Source organism: Lagopus muta, chromosome 16 (genome assembly GCF_023343835.1).
Source record: "Lagopus muta isolate bLagMut1 chromosome 16, bLagMut1 primary, whole genome shotgun sequence".
In the NCBI taxonomy this organism is placed as follows: domain Eukaryota; kingdom Metazoa; phylum Chordata; class Aves; order Galliformes; family Phasianidae; genus Lagopus; species Lagopus muta.
The window spans coordinates 10,268,168-10,286,019 of NC_064448.1; the positions used below are offsets into that span (position 1 = coordinate 10,268,168).

Genomic DNA, 17,852 nt, shown 5'->3' on the forward strand with positions numbered 1-17,852 from the left:
GCATGATTACACAGTATTCCTTACAAACTCAGAAACCCAGAAAGTCCCATGGGTTGCAGTGAATTCATCACTGCCACGTGCAGAGACAGCATGCACCAACGTACCTTGGAGACCAGGCTGGCCCGGTATGCAGCCAGGGCTTTCAGATACTCCTTCTTGGCAGCTTCTGTTTTCCTCTTGTATGCCTGCAAGGACCAAATAATGAAGAATTACGATCGAAGCAGAATGGGGTGCTGCTGGGTTGGCTGCACCCTCTCTGCTCTGTGGAAGCCTGTGTGGCCCAAGCAAGGATGGCATTCTAAAACACAGCATGAAAATCTCAGTTCTGCCAGGGAGGAACTGACTTCAAATCAAGCAAATAAAGCCCTGAAAGGCTTTTATAGGGTGAAATCTCTGTGTTTGCTTTCTGAACAGGAGCTAGAGGAGAGTGAGATCCAGGCTCTTGGTGGAACAACACAAGGCCAAGTCCCTGAATTACCTTAAGAAATGGTGAGTCATTCAGAAATCCTACACTAGTGCCTCTCTTTCCTGGCTTTCCCGTTATTAAACCTAAAGTTCCTACTCTTCAGCTCTTCTCTGCAGCCCTAGCAGCAGGGAGGTCCTTTCCACGACATATCAAAGCTGAGATTCTGGCCTAATCTCATGACTTTGTGATCTGGGGCTTGCAGAGAAACAGCAAGTAAAATGAGAAAAAGCTTTGTAAGAGTGGATTAGTGTTTATTCTCCTTTCTCCACCTCACAGCTTCACAGGGTTGGTCTCCTTTCTGCCCCAAGTCTGGTTCCTGTTGCACGGAGAAATAACGGCGTTCTCCAGGCAGGATGGCTCCCTATGGGGTGAAGCACATCCAACAGAACAAGCAAGAAGAATATTTCAAAATAGAATACAAAATACAGGCGAAAGGAAGAAACTCCCTAGAAAAATATCTGTCAGCTCTCTTCTCTGCTGGAAAGTCAAAGCCCTCCTCAAGCGGCACAAATGAAGGTAATTTCAATTAGGACAGCATTGCATATATTTCATTCTGCTTTAAAAACAGCACCAGCCTTGAACAATCAGCACACTGAAGCCTGGTGGGGAAACACAGCTAATTTCTGAGGAGGTCTGTTTGCTTGCTGTTGTGCCAGGCCCTGAGCATGGGCACATGGGTATGCTGCCCATACCCATGGGATGATGCTGGGAGGTGATGGATTTGGGGTGATGACTTCTACCAAAAGAGCAGGAAAAGTAAAATTACTGCAGCAGAAGAGTCTTTGTGAAATTTGTTCGAGCAAATTAAGCAGAATTTCCTTTTCCATTTGGGAGTTTGACTCAGCATTGCTTTCATGTTGCACTTTTATAGTTCTTGTGCCACCTGCCATGGCAGCACCCTTCCAATAGCAAAGAACCTCCGAACAGAGGAACCAGCTCCAGCAGCCGAGCCACCCAGATCCTTGAATTTCTGTCCAAAATCACTGCAGATTAGGTATATTAAAAAATGATTGCAAACCTTATTTTCTCCACTAAATCGAGGAACTCTGCAATAAAACGTTTTGCCTCGACGTGCTGCAGATCTGCAATTTTCTGAAACGGAGCGTTTTCCTAAGTTTGTCTTTGGCTTTGTGGCATTCAGGAAGTATTATATTTGCTCCGTTCAGAACAAAATTACATTTTGAAATGTCAGCCTGAAGAAGAGTTTGCCCGTGAAAAGCAGCTATTTCTTCAAGCTGCACCCTAATAAAAGCTATTACTTCTCCCTACAATCCTTGCCTCCCTTACACCCTTCACCCGTCATGGTGAAACCAGAGATCCCAATGCAGCATTTACTGTAAAACAGAGACGTGGAGTTTCCAGCAGCTCTGCTTGTAACAGATGCTCTTAAGGGCAGTATTTGATGCTGCACAACAGTAACATATGAATTCCTTCATCTCAGGCTGCTACAACATTGGCCACAGTGGATATCCACACGGATAGGTCAGTTATTTGGAAGACTTGTCTGAAGAAAAGCTGCACTTCATGGCCATGGGCAGGGAGAGGGTTGGGAGAGGGCTGGTCTGTTACACTTCCTTAACCTAAATGCAAATAAATGGATAACTAACCAATTCAGTGCCTACATTCATCTCGGGCACTTAATCTTTCTGTGCTTTTTTCCCTACACTCCATCTGTCCCTATCTTTCCCAGCACATGGCACAGCTGCCCAGGGAGTGGGTGGAATCATCATCCCTGGAGGTGCTCAAGAGCCATGGAGATGTGGCAATGAGGGACGAGGTTTTGTGGCATGGTGGTGAGGGGCTGATGGATGCACTAGATGATCTTAGTGGTCCTTCCAACCTTGATGATTCTACAAGTCTACTGGCACTGCACTGTGCTGGTATCTTTGCCCATGGCCAAGTCCCAGGTCTATTCCTGTCTCCATGAATGGGGTTCAGGGCAGGGCAAGGGGACATCAAGCCTATGGTGTGTCTGTGGATGCTCTCCCACACCCAGCTGTGTCCATCTCACAGGTGTTCCCAACGGTCCCCCAGCTTGGTGACCATTCCCATGTGCTTCCTGCTGGGTCATCTGTCTGAGCACACAGCCTTTCCTGCATTCACAGTCTGCTCTATTGAGAATGCTTAACAGCAAAAATGCAGCCCGCCGTGTCACACAGACCTGAGCACAACTTCTCACCAATCCTCTCTGCAAAAGCAGCTTCACTGCAGTATTTATAACCTTTACAATTTTAATTTAAACACTGACAAACCCATGTTACTTTCTAATTAAATCCCATTCTCTCCCAGGGATTTTAATTTCCAAGTAATTTATCAGATTTAAGGATCCTCAAAACATTTTGCATGTTTTCCTCTCTAACCTGCCATGCCCGCTGACTTATTTTTCCTACTTGCTAGCGGGAGGATTCATTAGTCATTAAGCGAGTGGGTGGGTTGGGGGGGGAGCAGAAATGGTTAGTGATTATGAAAACACGAAATCAGAGCTGTGAGAAGCATATGTTGGGATCGTAATCCTGACACCTCTGTGTCTCAGCAAAGCAGCTAGTAATTGTACCGTAATGAAATGTTCTTGTTTGATAACCAGTTAATTAGAGAAGACAATTATTCCGAACCCCGCTGACGCCCACGAGCAGCTCGGTGTCGTGCAGGCACAGAGTGGCAGCGGGAGCTGTTATCAGTAACCTCTGTTCCCAGGCATTTAACAGCAATGCTGCTTTCCAAGCCTGCAGAGGAGCGAGGGGGACACTCTGCCCAGACCCACCCTCCTCCTCCATGCAGGGGATGCCTTGCTTTTACATTATCAGTGTCTGCTGATCCTGGTGCACAGCCCCCTGCTGCAATGCCAGGTGGAGTTCGGGGCATTTTGCTTCTGAAAAGAGATAGGGGTGGAGGCTGAAGCTCAATGTTCCTCAAGGTCCTTTCCGAGCTGAGCTGCTCTGTGATTCTCTGATAGACCATGAGGAGAGAAAAGCTGACAAGCAGAGTGACCTAACCAAATGAAGGACTCCACTGACTTAGAAGACCAGGAGGAAGCACAGCCTCCAAATGTGACACAGCAAAGAAGGAGGCAGTGACCGATACTCCACAGATAGGAAAAGAGGCAATGAGCTTAAACTGTAGCAAGGGAAACATTGGCTAAGCAAGAGCAGAGCATTCCTAGCAGTAAGGATAATTAAGCACTGGAAGAGATTGCCTGGGGAGATGTGTAATCTCCAGCACTGAAGGTTTAAGAACAGATTAGGCACACATCCATCAAGAATGGCTTAAGTAGAGCTGATCCTGACTTCAGGCAGCAGTATGGTCTGGCTGACCTCTTAAGACTCTCCTTGCCCTCCTTTCTATGATTCCATGACTCTTTCCCCCCAGATGTATACATTTGGATTTTATTCTGCTTGTAATTCTGGAGATTTTTTTTCTTGTAACTATTATATTCTTTCCTTGAAGTTATCTCTTGGGATCATCACAATTTATGGCTTATTTATATGATGACTTGAGAGTACTTCCTTGCTACACCCCACCACCTATCTGCTTTGCATGCAGCCTTCACACCTCCACTGGGAGTGCATGTAACAAATACACCCACATCATACTCCCATTCCTATCCAGCTCTTCCCCAGGTCATTGCATCCCCCTCCTGCTCTCTTCTTGGGACAGACTTAACCCACCCCTCTCCCATAGCAATGCGCCAACCCAAACCACTTTCTTTTTTGCGTAAACATTAACACACCTTCTTCTGTGCAGTAGCTGTGCTCTGGATTCCTAAAGCCTGATGCCAACAAGCTTGGCCATGGGAAGCACCTGTCCATGATGACAATTGTGAGGCTGCTAACTAGGTGCTCTGTGTCCCCAGGCTCTGCCAGCTACAGTGTCTGACAGCCCTGAGGACACCTCCATGGAAGGCTCTTGCTATGGAACTGTTCTCATGGCTTCAGAAGAGCTCCTCCCTTATACTGGTGGAGCAGCACAGTGAAGCAGTCCTTAGGAGAATGAATGAATGGATAGGCACATCCCCAAGCAGCAATTACCATAAAGTGTCCCAAACAATTCCTGCTATTTTTCCTCTGCCATCGTGTCACCTGGGTGTAAGTCAGCTGTTCCTCCAGAAGAGCCTCCAAAATGAAGCAGAGGATGAGGGTGACAATCCAACCCTAAACCTCCAAGGAGGAGGAAAAACACACAATACGCACCTTCCCCAGCTCTCACTTTGCTCCTCACACTTTTGGAGCTGCTTTCAGAAGCAGTCCTGCCTTTTCACATCTTCCTGGTCACTACCCTGATCTCCACAGATCTCTCCTGACATCATTTGGGATCGGTGCTTTCATTCTTCTCCAGTACACGACTTTTCTTGGCACTCGAAAGATGCTATAACTGGGCTCCTTCCTTGCCCCTTGCTGCCAGGTGTTGGGAAGCAGCCAGCAGCACTGCTGGCTCCTGCTCTGACGGCTCTGGAGCAATGCTGGAAGCGGGCAGTTTGCTGGCCATGCTGCATTCAAACCCCACTCTGCGATGGCTCTGCCAAAATATGGCCTTCCAGCTGGCCCTGGACTTGTCTGTTCTCTAGACATACGTAGTGTCCTGTCACCAGGTGATGGATCAGGCTCAATGAGCAGATGGAGCTGATTAGATGGGTGATCTATTATTTTGTGCTGAGCAAGTAATTCTTCTGTTGGGTAATTTATCCCTGGAGTCTGCATGCTGTGTTATTCTCAAGGCTGTGCATATGGATGGGAAAATCACGTACGCATCTTGCCATGGAGCAGCTCTGCATGGCTGGGCCAGCATGAGCATCGTGAGCTCACATGTGTTGGAACACTTGTGCCCTTGGTGGGTCCCCAGACCATTCTCAGGCCTCAGGCCCTTTTCAACCTCTTAGGACAGTGCTGTCATATAGAAATAACACTGAGCAGGGGATTCTGGAGACTCGAGCAGGGCCAGGAGCTGCGGGAGGCTCACAATGCCAGGTACCCCACTGGATGATAATGGCTGCATTAGCATTTCTCTCTCCACCAAAGTCTAAGCTATCTCTACAGGAACAGCTGCTAAACTATTTGTAAAGTTCAAAGAGTACGTATTAATATTTTTTCTTCCCCGAGTCACATTCTTCAGATTCCCATGTAAGCTCCTTAGGAAGGACCACGCCAGCTGTTGAAGAATGCAGATTACAACGTCCCGCTAATGCAGCACTGCAGATATTTCAGGGCATTGTTATTTGTGGCTGTGAGGCACACTCAGCCATGCTGGAAGGGGTTAAAGTGGGGAAGAAAACCGCCACTTGCTGAACAGGTGTCCTTGAGCAGTACCCAAGGACACGGAGATTGCTAATCCTGTATTCCACAGCATGATCAAATCACCAGGCAACAGATATAAATAAAAAAAGGCAGGAAATAAGGAAATTTAGATACAAGTGTGTCAGAGGGAAAATGAAGATTCATTGTGAAGAGGCTGAGAAGAGGAGAAGAAGAAGGAACAAAATGACAAAGGCACAAATGATAAACCAGTGAGAACGACAGAGAGGGGAAAAAAAGCCCCTCTGTGAAATGCATGGCTGTGACAGCAGCAGCCAAATCAAAGATGCTCCTAGATTATATGGTTTCTTGCATAATGTGCATTCTGATTCCCGCTCAATGTTTGTCTTTCAGCTCGTGCACAAGGAAGAAAAAAAAAAAAAACATATCTGAAATGGTACGTGAGCAACCTTTATTTTGCTTGTTTCATCAGGAGGAGAAAGCAAATTTGCTTTGTGGGAGCAGCAGCACCTGCTCAATGGCAAATAAATAGCTACAGCTTTGATATTACAATGCATATAATCATTAGCAGCCCAAATGGCAAGGGATTAACCCTCTCAGTGCTGCCTGTCCTCCCTGGCACATAGTTGGCATCCCAGTTCCTATTGTAGAAATGGTGGGAATTGGGTTTATAGCATCCTTCCCTGTGCTGTCACTGACCAGGCAGGAACAAAGCATGCTCTGGGCTGGTGAAACACTGAGCCTGCTGGCAAGCAGAATGAGGTGGGTAAACCTCATGTGAAGCAGAAGCTACAGCAGTGAAAGCATCAGGCTATGAGCTGCATGGTGGGGATGAGCTCTGCACATCACCTGCCAGAGAAGCAACGCCCCTGCCCAAATATCCTCCTGTGCTTTGGGGTACAAGGGATCCAAGTCCAGGACTACCGTGCAGCTTCAGATCTCACCCACTAGCCCCAAATCTCGCAGCAGGACCAGGGGAAGCTTCCTTTAACTAAAGCCTTGGTCTGACTTGAGCGAGGACATCCAGACTTAGCGCTCTGCACCTCTTCTGCAGTGAGGTTACGAAGGTGAACTAAAAGGTTTCAGATGGATCTGAACCATCATTGCTGAGATGTCCTGCTTGGTCACTGTCCCCTCCCCAGAGCACTTGGCTGTCTGCCTTCATCACACATGCCCATCATGCTTGCAGTCCTTGGGAGAAAGGACATGCTGGACATCCTTGTTTTTACGTTTTAAAGACATTTGGCTAATGTGTTTTCTACTTTCTTCCTTTTTGCTTTCCTTCTTTCCATTGTGTTGCCTTACAAATCCAAACAAACTTGACAGAATTGCTGGCAGGAGAAAGCAAACAGGGGCTAAAGGGGCTCTCATCCACCAGGCGCTCAACACGCGCACGTGCCCCATTGCACAGAGCAGCACAGAGCAGCACGGCGTCCCTCCAGCCTGGAGGTAGCTGTGCTGGGAGGGGAGCACACAGCTGGAGACAAAGGCAGGAAGTTAATATTTAAGCATCCAGACAAGGAACAAATGACTTAATCAAATCAATTACAGAGGGAGAAATGGAGCCACTTAGAAAGCGCGTGTAAAGAGACAGCGAGGCTGCTGCTATCTCATGGAGGAGAAGAAGGGAGAGTTAGCGGGGAAGATAAACGGACTGGTTAAATCCCTGATGTTAATTAAGAGCCCAGCATTTGCACTGTGCTGAGTCAGGGTTGCCACAGTACTTCCACTACATAAACTACATTTGCAGATGAACTCAGAGCCCAACCTACAGAGATATTTCTATCCAGATGGAGTAAGGGAGAGCAGGATGTCAGGAGGGAGGAAGGCAGCAGCAAGAGGAAACAGAGAACCTGGGGCAAGTTTTATCCATGCTCCTGGACCCCTTGCACCATGGCCGAAAGCCATTCCCTGCACTGCAGAACCTGGGAGACAGCCTCATGCCTCAGAGACAGCTTCACAGCCTGCAGACAGCCTTACAGCCCTGAGGACAGCCCCATGCCCTCAATCACTGCACCCACGGGCTGCAAAGGAAGCCTGGATGGCCAGAGGACTTAGGATGGATTTCAGGAAGAAGGTGCATGAGAGGGAAAGGCAGAGTTGTCAAAGCAACACATTGCCCACTACGGGGACTCCCAATGGACCAGCAAAATGGCTGTCAGCCAGGCAGACTGCCTTGTTTGTAAGGTGTGGGATGGAAAGCAAGACGATTTCCCAGCAGCACGACTTCCATTTCAGTGATTTTTCCTTGCTGCTGTTCCCACCCTAAATGCAACTGCTTTGAGTCCAGGCCATGGGCACCCAACCAGAGTTGGAGCTGGACTGAGAGGAGGGCTCTGTGTGGGGAGGACCATCAGCCCCAGAGTGGTTGGGCTCACAGATGCATCACACACAGTGTCAGACCTCGCTCTGCCCAACAAAAAGCCACGTGTGCAGTGGAAAGTGTTCCCTGGGGTTTTCTCAGCAGGGACCAAGCAATTACAGACTGCTGTAACTGACTCAGCATCAACAAAGCAGTTGAACCCAGACTCGCATGTCTCCTGCGAGAATGAATGCTGTCAACAGCCATGAGGCAGGAAGGTTTCCTCTGCAGGGCCACTTCAGATGTATCCCACTCAAGCCTTTAAGCCCTAAACATTCAATTTCTGGCCAATGAGGTAGAGAGCTAACCATTTTTTTCCAGTTTCCAGTCACTCTTTGTAAGCAAATACATAAACATTTTCCATAAAAGAGCTCATGCCAGGGAAATACCACTGAGGTTGTTACAAAGCATGTCCTTATCAAGAACAATTAATTATCAGAAAGATTTGCACTTCCTCATGTAACAGCATAGTTTTTTCTACAGAAAGAGCAGAGGTGAAACAGACAGTGTATCCTACAGGGCCCCTGACTGTGATCCTGAATATCCTGGGGAGATGCTGACCCTTTGCAGTGGAAAAACACATTAATATCTGAATAAAAACCACTAAATAGATAACTTACTTGTTTTTGTTCTTCTCCCAAGCCGTCCCACATAGATGCAACAATTTTTGATACGTCTCCAAAGGTAGCATTGGGATTTTGCCCTTTGATAGCAGCTTGTGTGTCTCTGAAAAACAGGGCATATGCTGACACGGGCTTCTGAGGCTCATTGGGATCCTTCTTTTTCTTCTTCTTTTGGCTTTTGGGCTTTTTGCCCAGGTCTGTTGATGGTCTTTTCTCTCCAGTGACCTGCAAAAACCAAGAGAGTCCCTTAGTGGGCAGCTATGGGCTGTCTGAAATAGGTCTTTTTCCAGCTGATCAGGAGTGGGATGGGATGGGGCAGGGGCAGGAGGATGGCCAGCACAGTGAGGATGCCCTAGGGGTCTTTTCTGTCCCTCCTTCCAAAGCTGGGCTTTCTCAACACTGACCCTCAGCCACCTCCCTCCCTGGCATCACAAGATCACTCTCTTCATCCTCTTCCAGGACCTCTTCAAATACACTGCTTCCCAACTCTTGAATTTCTGCAGACTCATCCTGCTGACATCCATCTCCACAGTGCCCCTTTGCAAGTTGCTGTTGGCAATCCTCATCCTTGCATGACTAGACCTCCCCATGCCCACGGCAGAGGACACAAGCATCCACCCAGCAGCGCACACATTGGCTGCCCAAACTTTTTTTCACCCTGCTGGTGCTGAAGTACTGCCATCCATACAAACATACAACCACCAACTCTTTAAACTCTGTGTAGTAAGTGCTTCACAGGCACTGTTCCCTTATTGCAATCTGTCTGGGTGCTGCCAGACAAAGTTTAGGTGCTTGAACCAAAGGGTTGGGAGCCAACCAGTGAGGTGCAAGCAGGGGTGTTTCCAGTGGAGGCAGCACGGAACCAAGATCCCATCACTCAGATTGTGCCTGGGCAGGCTGTTAGACATATGGGGCTGTAGAAGCTGTGGAATGCAACCTCTGGACAGTGTTTGACTGCTCATCAGAGGTCCCAAGGCACCTCCTGGCTTAAACACTAAGATACTGCAAAAACTGCACATCCTGTGAGTGCTGGGAGCAAAAGATCCTTGCTCCTGATGGGTTTGCTAATTTGATTGTGAGCACAGAGGGCTTGGATTTCAGAAGCTTCGTATACATTGGTACATTCAGCAAGGGGAGAAAGGGCAACCCTGCTTGTGTTCTATGTACAGGAGAGCTCAACCAGCCATTAAGATCAGTATCAGTGCAGTGACATTTGTCAAAGAGACAGTGACCATTAGTGAATGAGCAGAGAGCCTGAAAAAATGGCATTTAATTTCAAACTGTCCAATTGGGCTTGAATAGGAGGCACTGAGGTGAAAGGCCACCTTATTAGGAGGACAGAAATTCATAACAGGGCTTCAGTCCATTAGCAAGCAAGATGGCATCGTAACTAACCAAAGTCCTGCCTGATTCACCACAGGGGAGGCTGACCTCACAACTGGTGGCCATGGGAAGTAGCTGGGGACTTGACAGAATCATAAAATCACAGAATGGCTTAGGTTGGAGGGGGCCTTATCTATCATCTTGTTCCAACCCTCCTGCCATGGGCAGGGTTGTCAACCACTAGATCTGAAGGCAGAACACAGCTGACAGCTTTGGGGCAGGAAGGTTTCCTTTCACTGCAATGCAACAGCCATGACAATGGCTATGGAGCCAGCCCTGCACACAGAGCCAATGGCATTGATGGAAAAGCCAAACAGGACATCCTCAGAGGTGCTGGCAGCCCTCATAGATGTCAAACCCTCAAAGGGCTGAACCTTATGGACACCATGATATTTAGAACTACGGAGATCTTTAATCCATCTGGGATCTGACAGCTGGTTATAATCACATCTCCATCCCTGGAGCGACACAGCAGCTAACCACCCCAGTACAGCTTGGAGACCTCCTACAGTTACAGGGTCCCTACCTCTGAGGACCTTCTGCACCTGAACCACCCTCTGCCATCGGACCCATTTATTTAATGTGCAGCTTTCTTGTCCACAAGATTGATTTCTGTTCACTGGACATTGCTTTGATGACCTGTTGTACAAGGACCATTAATGGCCATACAAAAAATGACTGATGAGTCCCTCAGAATGTTTCCAACAGCTGTGTATATAGAGAAAACAAACAGAAACCTGCAGGGCACACAGCAGCTCTTCTGCTTTCTTTACACTTCTGTTCTCCTTTCTCCATCAAATACATCACTCCTGTTTCACCCATCAAGCTGGGCAGTTCACAGGGCAGAAAAATGAGGGGTATACATGTAAGATCACAAAAAATCAAACCGCTGCACGTAACTTGGACATCTCTGCATTCCTCCTACCCCAACATGCATCAGTGGGCCAATGAGATCCACCCACCAAACCATGACAGGAGAAGAACTGAACGATGCCGGAAGAGGCAGTGAGAGGACTTGGTGTGTAACTAAGATGAAAACTCGTTTTCCACTGACAGATTACAGCTGTGTGATACAGGCTCAGGGAGACAGCAGCCCATGGTGGCCAGTGGCACATCCCATCCTACAGAATCCCCAGACATGCAGTCAGAGGGTGTGTGAAGTTCTATCTATAATCAATCGTGTACCACATCTTCTCATAATTTTAGTCCACCAGACCTCAGTTTGGCATACACAAGTGCTCTCTGCTTTGAAATGCTCTGATCTGAAGTGAAAGCTGCCAATGGATAAAAAACCTACATTAATTATGAGAATAATTTTGCCTGCATTTCCTTGGAAATGCATTTGCTCTTTTTGCTAATTCCTGGCATTTTCCTGCTTCTTTTCCAGTCCCTTCACTGTTTCTGGCTCTGGTTATACATTCACATCCCATCACAACTAGATATTTTTAGAGGATAAGGCTGCAGCATTGGTTCTTCCGGCATCATCCCTGGATCAGCACTTCCAGGAGAAGGCTTTCCATGAGAGGCCTTTGATTAAAACCCACAGGGAATGCAGGGGCTGGCCTAAATGGAGACTTTAGGATGAAGAGATAGTGACCCTGGGATCACTGCAAATTGTCCACAACAAACAACAGAGAGCAAACTCACAGAGAACAGCAGAAGAGTTTTGCTGGTGCATTTTGACAAGGATGGACAATGACCAAGGTGTCCCAGAAGCCCTACAAAAGGCTTTGTTTTTTTGATTCATTTCAGGCTTACATGCCTGGAAAGCTGTGGGGAAAAGCCCGGTTCTCCTTGCTAAACTTATTATACCAACCCAAAATGTGAACTGACCTACCAGGTTTACCAGGTTTGAAAGCAGTTTTCCCAGCTTGGGGTAAGTACACATATATATTTGTGTGTGTGTATAAATATCTATATATGTGAAGCTATTTATACAGAAGCAACGGATATAAAGTGCTCTTATTTAGCATGACTGGAAAACATCATCTGATGTCCTCCTACCATCTGATGGAAGAGCTGTGACTGCACGTACCTTATAGTGTGACTCTGTCTCCTCTTCCTGAGTAGAGCTGGAGGGAGATGGTGTAGCAGACTTGCTCCCTGGGGGTGATGGGGAGCCATGGGTGACACCACCGCGCATCCCCATCTGTGAAATGAGCTGTGATTGGCTGAGGGCACCCATGGGGCCAGCCAGCATGGCGGGGCGGTTCAGCAGCGGCACTTGTCGGTTGGACTCGTAGGACGCGGCGTCCGAGTGGACCATCTCCTGGATCTGTGCAAGGAAGAACATCACTTTGTCATTACAAATGTATTCAGTTACGTGCTGTCAGATCACTTTATGATGCAGTCTTATTGATTGATTCTAAAGGGATGACAAAGTCTTCCTCATGTCCCTTCCAAGCAAGCCAAGTGCAAGAAATGAGTCGAGTGCTCCAGGGGCTCTGTGCAGGTGTCACAACCAACATCTCACAGCTGCTGGGTCACCAGCACTACTGGGGTTAAATCTGGAGGCAAAAGCAGGAAACACAGAAACCATCAGGGGAGTCTCAGGCCCCCATTTCCACCATGTTGGGCTGCCTTGTTGTTCTTACTTGGGAAAAGAGGCTGCCCTAACCTTGCCAACACCTCCTTTCAGGTAGTTGTAGAGAGTGATGAGGTTCTCCCCTGAGCTGCCTCTTCTTCAGACTGAACCATCCCAGTTCCCTCAGCTGCTCCCCATCACACGTGTGCTCCAAACCCCTCACAGCTTTGCAGCCCCTCTGGACATGCTCCAGGGCCTCAATGCCTTTCTTGCACTTGGGGGCCCGATGCTGAATACAGCACTCAAGGTGGGGCCTCACCAGTGCCTAGTAAGGAGTACAATGCTTCTTGAGATGCCTCTCAATTTTAAATAGCACTGCTGGTTTTGATCTCACCTGAAACGAGCACAGCACAATAACATCCAGAGAAGGGCAAGGGATATTCCTGGGTCATCGTTACTATTTCGCAATGAGAAGAGACCAGAAGTGGTGTAGATGTATGAAGAGAGATCAGAGATGAGAAAGGATGCTTTGTGGCAGAGCTGTCCCTGAAACTCCCATGAATCCCTAAATCCCATTTCTCTATTCCCATGAGAATGAGGGGACAGCCAATGGCACTGAAATGGCCAGTGCCAAGCAGCTGCGGAGACACAGAGACAGTGCACTGGCCACCAGCTGCTGGGCCACCAATCTTGGAAGAAAAATGTGGGGCTGCCCCAGTGCTGAGCCCACAACCAACTTTTCCCTCTCCATCGTTGCAGCACTGAGCTGCCTCCCTGCATCACCAGGTCCAGCCCCAGCTGAGCAGTGAGCGGTGGGGGGGAAAGCAGACCCCCTTGGAAACACTGTTTTTTCCCTTTCATATTAATCTGATTAATGTTAACACGAGCTTAAAGACCCAGGCTTTATTTATTAACAACCTTCATTTCCGATAAGCCCGCTGAGGTGCGATCTCTCATTACCAGGGAGACTTGCCAGCTCCATTAGCAGTACATGCAAAAAGAAACCTGGGGAAGACCTACAGGGGCTCGGCAGGCTTCAGAGGAAATAAATCCCAATGCAAAACCAGCTTTAGAGCTGCAGGTCAGGAATCGGGAGCTTTGAACAACACGAGACGGCGTGCTCCGCTCTTACTTTCCCATTCTCCATCAGTGGAGAAGTATGCATTAGGGGAGTAGACTTTCCCAGCTTTGCCCCGTTGTTATATGAATTACAAAGTGCAGGGATTTATCACGCCTTGCATTTACACAGCAGCAGGAGTTTGGCTAAGGCTGGCTTGGCAGCCACGCTGCATTGCTGCTTCCAAGGAAATGTGTGTTTGCAAAGGCAGTGGGGCTGGATTTGCTCCGGCACGCAGCCAAGAAAACTCACTTCCTGAACTATGCAAAGTGTTACGCACTCTTCAAGTTGCCTTGTTGCAAAAGTCTGACCTCTCCTTGCAAAATACAATGCATAAGAAATCCTGACCAAGAAGACAGTAAGCAAGGTGGGGATGGACAACGGGCTTGGGTAGCATGGGATGCGTCAAGAAGGGGATTTCTGCACTTGCATTAGGATTTGCAGTCATGATGGGACAGGCAGTGATGGGGAGCCTGCAAGGGGGCAGAAGGGCTGGCAGCCCTTGGCCCTCAAGCAGTGGTAGTGGAGGAAAAGGTATGCTCAGCTTGGATGCTGTCTGCTCAACAAGGCCTTTGGTGTTCAAGGAGATGTTCTGCTAAGGAAAATAATGGATTGTTCTTGTTTTAAATTTAAATGAGGGAAGAGTACAGAAGATGAGTGTTTCAGAAGTAGGGATGGCCATGAAACGTGGCTTACAATTTTTTTAAATTTAAAATAGCCCATTCCCATTTGTAGCCATGGCAGTCTCTTGGGTAAACACCGTATTAAGATAATCTTTGTGAAACTTTTATTATGTGGCCAACGGACCACAACAGCTCCATTAATCCATTAAATACGTAATCATATGCTTTTTCTCTACAGTGCGTGTTATTTATGCATCAGAGCAGAACAAGACCAGGAGTGCAATTATGGATCTGGGACACATGCTGCAAATTTTTATGAAAATTCACAGGGAACCCGAACCACCTAGAAGCTGACACCATCCCAACCACAGCAGTGTTTTTCCTGGGAACCCTGAAGCCTCCTCACAAGCAGCTGTCTATTGCTGCACATCATTAACAACTGACATTTTTACCTACAGTCTGCTGAACATTGGTGGTTCTGCCTCCCCAGATTGCAGGCTCTCTGGGCAGTGGGTTCTGCTGAAGGGCAGCAGCTGGACCCAACAATTGCTACTCACTACATTTCTCCCCATTACCCATTTTTTAATAAAAAGTAAGAGTTTGTAAGGCAAGATGCCAGCTGCCGCCTCCCTGCAGCCCCTGCCCATGCCTCACCGACTCCATTCACAGCAGTGCTGATGATCTCAGGACTGGAGAGGGTCATTTGTCCTCTCCAAATTGAATGTGTTCAGGGTGAAAACGAAGGTGAGTCATAGGATCATGATGTCCTTAAGGTTGGAAAAGACCTCTAAGATCATCTAGTCCAACGTCAACCCATCCCACCATGCCCACATCCCTCAGTGCCACATCTATCCTTTCTTGAACACCACCAGGGACAGTGACTGCACCACCTTCCTGGACAGCTGCGTCACTGCACTGCCACTCTTTCTGAGAATAAATGCTTCCTCATATCCAAACTGAACCTCCCTGGGCATAACTTAAGGCCATCACCTTTCATCCTGGGAGCAGAGGCAATGATGGCAAAGCAGAGCAACCCATGAGGCCTGCTATAAGCCCAGTGTAATTACATACAAACGTAATTAACACTGTCAGCAGGACAAGCTCCCAGGACAGGTTAGATCTCACTGCCTCATGCAACCCCAGTGCCATAGGCTTGCTGGGAGATGCTGCCAGGCCCTGGGAATGTCTGCAGCCTCCACAGAAGCTGCTCTGCATCTCATGGGGAACAGAAGCGAGATGCGATGCAGCCATAGCTGAAGTAATTAAGTGCATCTCACTTAGCAGATTCCCAAAGGCTGCACTAACTCAAAGACAACTTTTTCCCCACAATATTTATTATTTTTTTAAATGAATATGCAGATCAGCCTATAAAGACTCCAGCTAATCCTCCTGAAGGACAGAAACAGACTGACAAACGTATAAGCTGTGCTCCTTGCTGTGGGAGAAGGGCAGGGCAGCACAGGAGCCAGAATCTGTGGGTCGGGGCTGTGGCTTGGGAATCCCTGGGTGTGCTCCTGGGAATGAGCCCTCAGAATCACATCAACCAGGGAGAGAAATTAGTGGCTGAGCAGCTTCAGAGCCAAGTTTTCCCAGCAGGCTTTTTCCCGTATTGAAGTTTAAATGTAAACGCATCACCATAGCTGAAATGCTTAAAGATGATTTACTTAAAAAAGAGAGAGAGCAGGAGAGAGGGAAGCTGATAAGAAAATATATCCCCAATTACCACCCCTCCTCCTCCTGATTTGTAACTGCTCCTAATAAACTTTCATGGTCTATGTAAAATGCTTTAGTGCGGTGACAAATTTCTGCTGGAATTTGAGATGTCTTGTTCAGAGTAATAGCTATCTCACACAGGTGCCCAGCTGCTATTGTAAAATCAGTAAGCATTTAATTGAAACAAATGACTATAATAATAGTACATTATCCCTGCAGGCTCATAGCCATAACAGTTTTAATTATTGAGTTAAGAGTCAAACTAATTTATCCTTTAAAGTAACAGCCACATCTTTGGTTCCACCGATCATCCCGCTATGAATACGAAAGCGGAGGGAGGAGAGGATTTACAAAGGGAGCAGTTTGCTTCTGCAGGGGTTGGGGGCAGCTCTCACCTGGCTCTGTGCATGTAGGGGGTCCTGCCCATGGCCCAGCCTGCCCTGGGTGCTGGGGTTGAGCATCCCCTTGGATCAGGTGCCCACTGCTGCCAGCTTGCGGGGTTGGGGCACGTACGAGTTTTTGGGAACCGTATCAAAACTGCAGTTTTTCTTCATTGCTCACAATGAAACACGGGTGTTCCCATCCCTCCCATCCCTTTCCTGGAGCCACCCGGGTCCTCAACTCCAAATGCTTTTTTATTCTCTCAGGTAGGACAGTGTTGGTTTCCCAGTGCATATTAACTCTTTGTGACTAGTTTACCAGAACCTGCAAAAACCTCTGCACCTCCATCATTACTTGCCTACTTGCTGCATCACCTACACACTCCACTGGTAATTATGTAATGCTTTCAATGGTAAAAATACAACAAACTGCAGCATGACAAACTGATCCACCAAACTTGTATCTCATTGATTTCGCATTGTTTGACTTTCTCAACACACTTCGTGCTTCCAAGTCAAATGTCTTGCAGATGCCTAAGTATATTATGTTAACATCGTTACCTTTAGCACCCAAACCTGTAATCTCATCAAAAAAGATATCAAGTTGGTTTGACAAGATTTGTTTTCCATCAGTCCATGTTGATTGGCATTAATTATATTACCTTCCCCTAATTCTTTATTAATTGAGGCCTGGATCTGCCACTCCGTTATGTTGTTGAGAATTGATGGCAGATTGACAGGGTTGTAATTACCTGGGCTGTTCTGTTTCCCTTTTTAAATATTTGCACATTAGCTCTTTTCTCATCCTCCAGAGCCTCCCCAGTATTCCAGGAATTAATAAATACCAGCATTAGTGGTACTGAGTGCTCCTCGCTCTGTTATTTCAAGCCAGACACGCTAGCTCAGCCTGCTGATTTAAGGAGGATTTGTGCAGATATATTTGAGAAAAGAGAGTTTTACGATCTGCTCTAAATGCTACCTAATTTGAAACCCCGACCTTTCTAATTAATATTGGCAGCTTCGAATATAATGCTCTGCGACACAGAGCTCTGCTGCACAGCCACGCAGCCAACCCCACACCACGCTCCTGCAGCTCCTCCTGCTTCAGAGGTCTTTATATCCATCCTTCCCTGAAGGCTTTTTTTCATTTGCCTCTGGTACTGCAAAACTTGCTCCATGTCTCCTCCAGTCTCAATCAGCTCCCATTTCCATGTTCCTCACCGGCAGCCACATTTCTGGATGCATTTTGAGTTGAGCGTGCCCTGGTAGTTCAGGCTGCACATTCAATATCTCAGACACTTGCCAAGTTATCCTCTCAAATGAGGGGTAATGGAGTGTTTTTTTCCCCCGAAGAGAAGCTCTCTGGCAGGCAGAAAACAGGACCAAGGGCTGGGTTTGGAAAGCACCTGCCTGAA

At 47.5% G+C, this 17,852-nt stretch overlaps 1 protein-coding gene across 2 annotated transcripts in view; it reads right to left on the reverse strand.

Moving 5' to 3' along the window:
* TOX2 (TOX high mobility group box family member 2) overlaps positions 1 to 17,852 on the reverse strand; it is a 113,008-nt gene that overhangs the window by 10,672 nt on the left and 84,484 nt on the right. For both annotated transcript variants that reach the window (XM_048963543.1, XM_048963544.1), the window contains exons 4-6: positions 12,116 to 12,355; positions 8,695 to 8,922; positions 105 to 185 (exon numbers count right to left, since the gene is read on the reverse strand). In XM_048963543.1, coding sequence (XP_048819500.1) covers positions 105 to 185; positions 8,695 to 8,922; positions 12,116 to 12,355 — 549 coding nt within the window. The remainder of the gene's footprint in view (positions 1 to 104; positions 186 to 8,694; positions 8,923 to 12,115; positions 12,356 to 17,852) is intronic.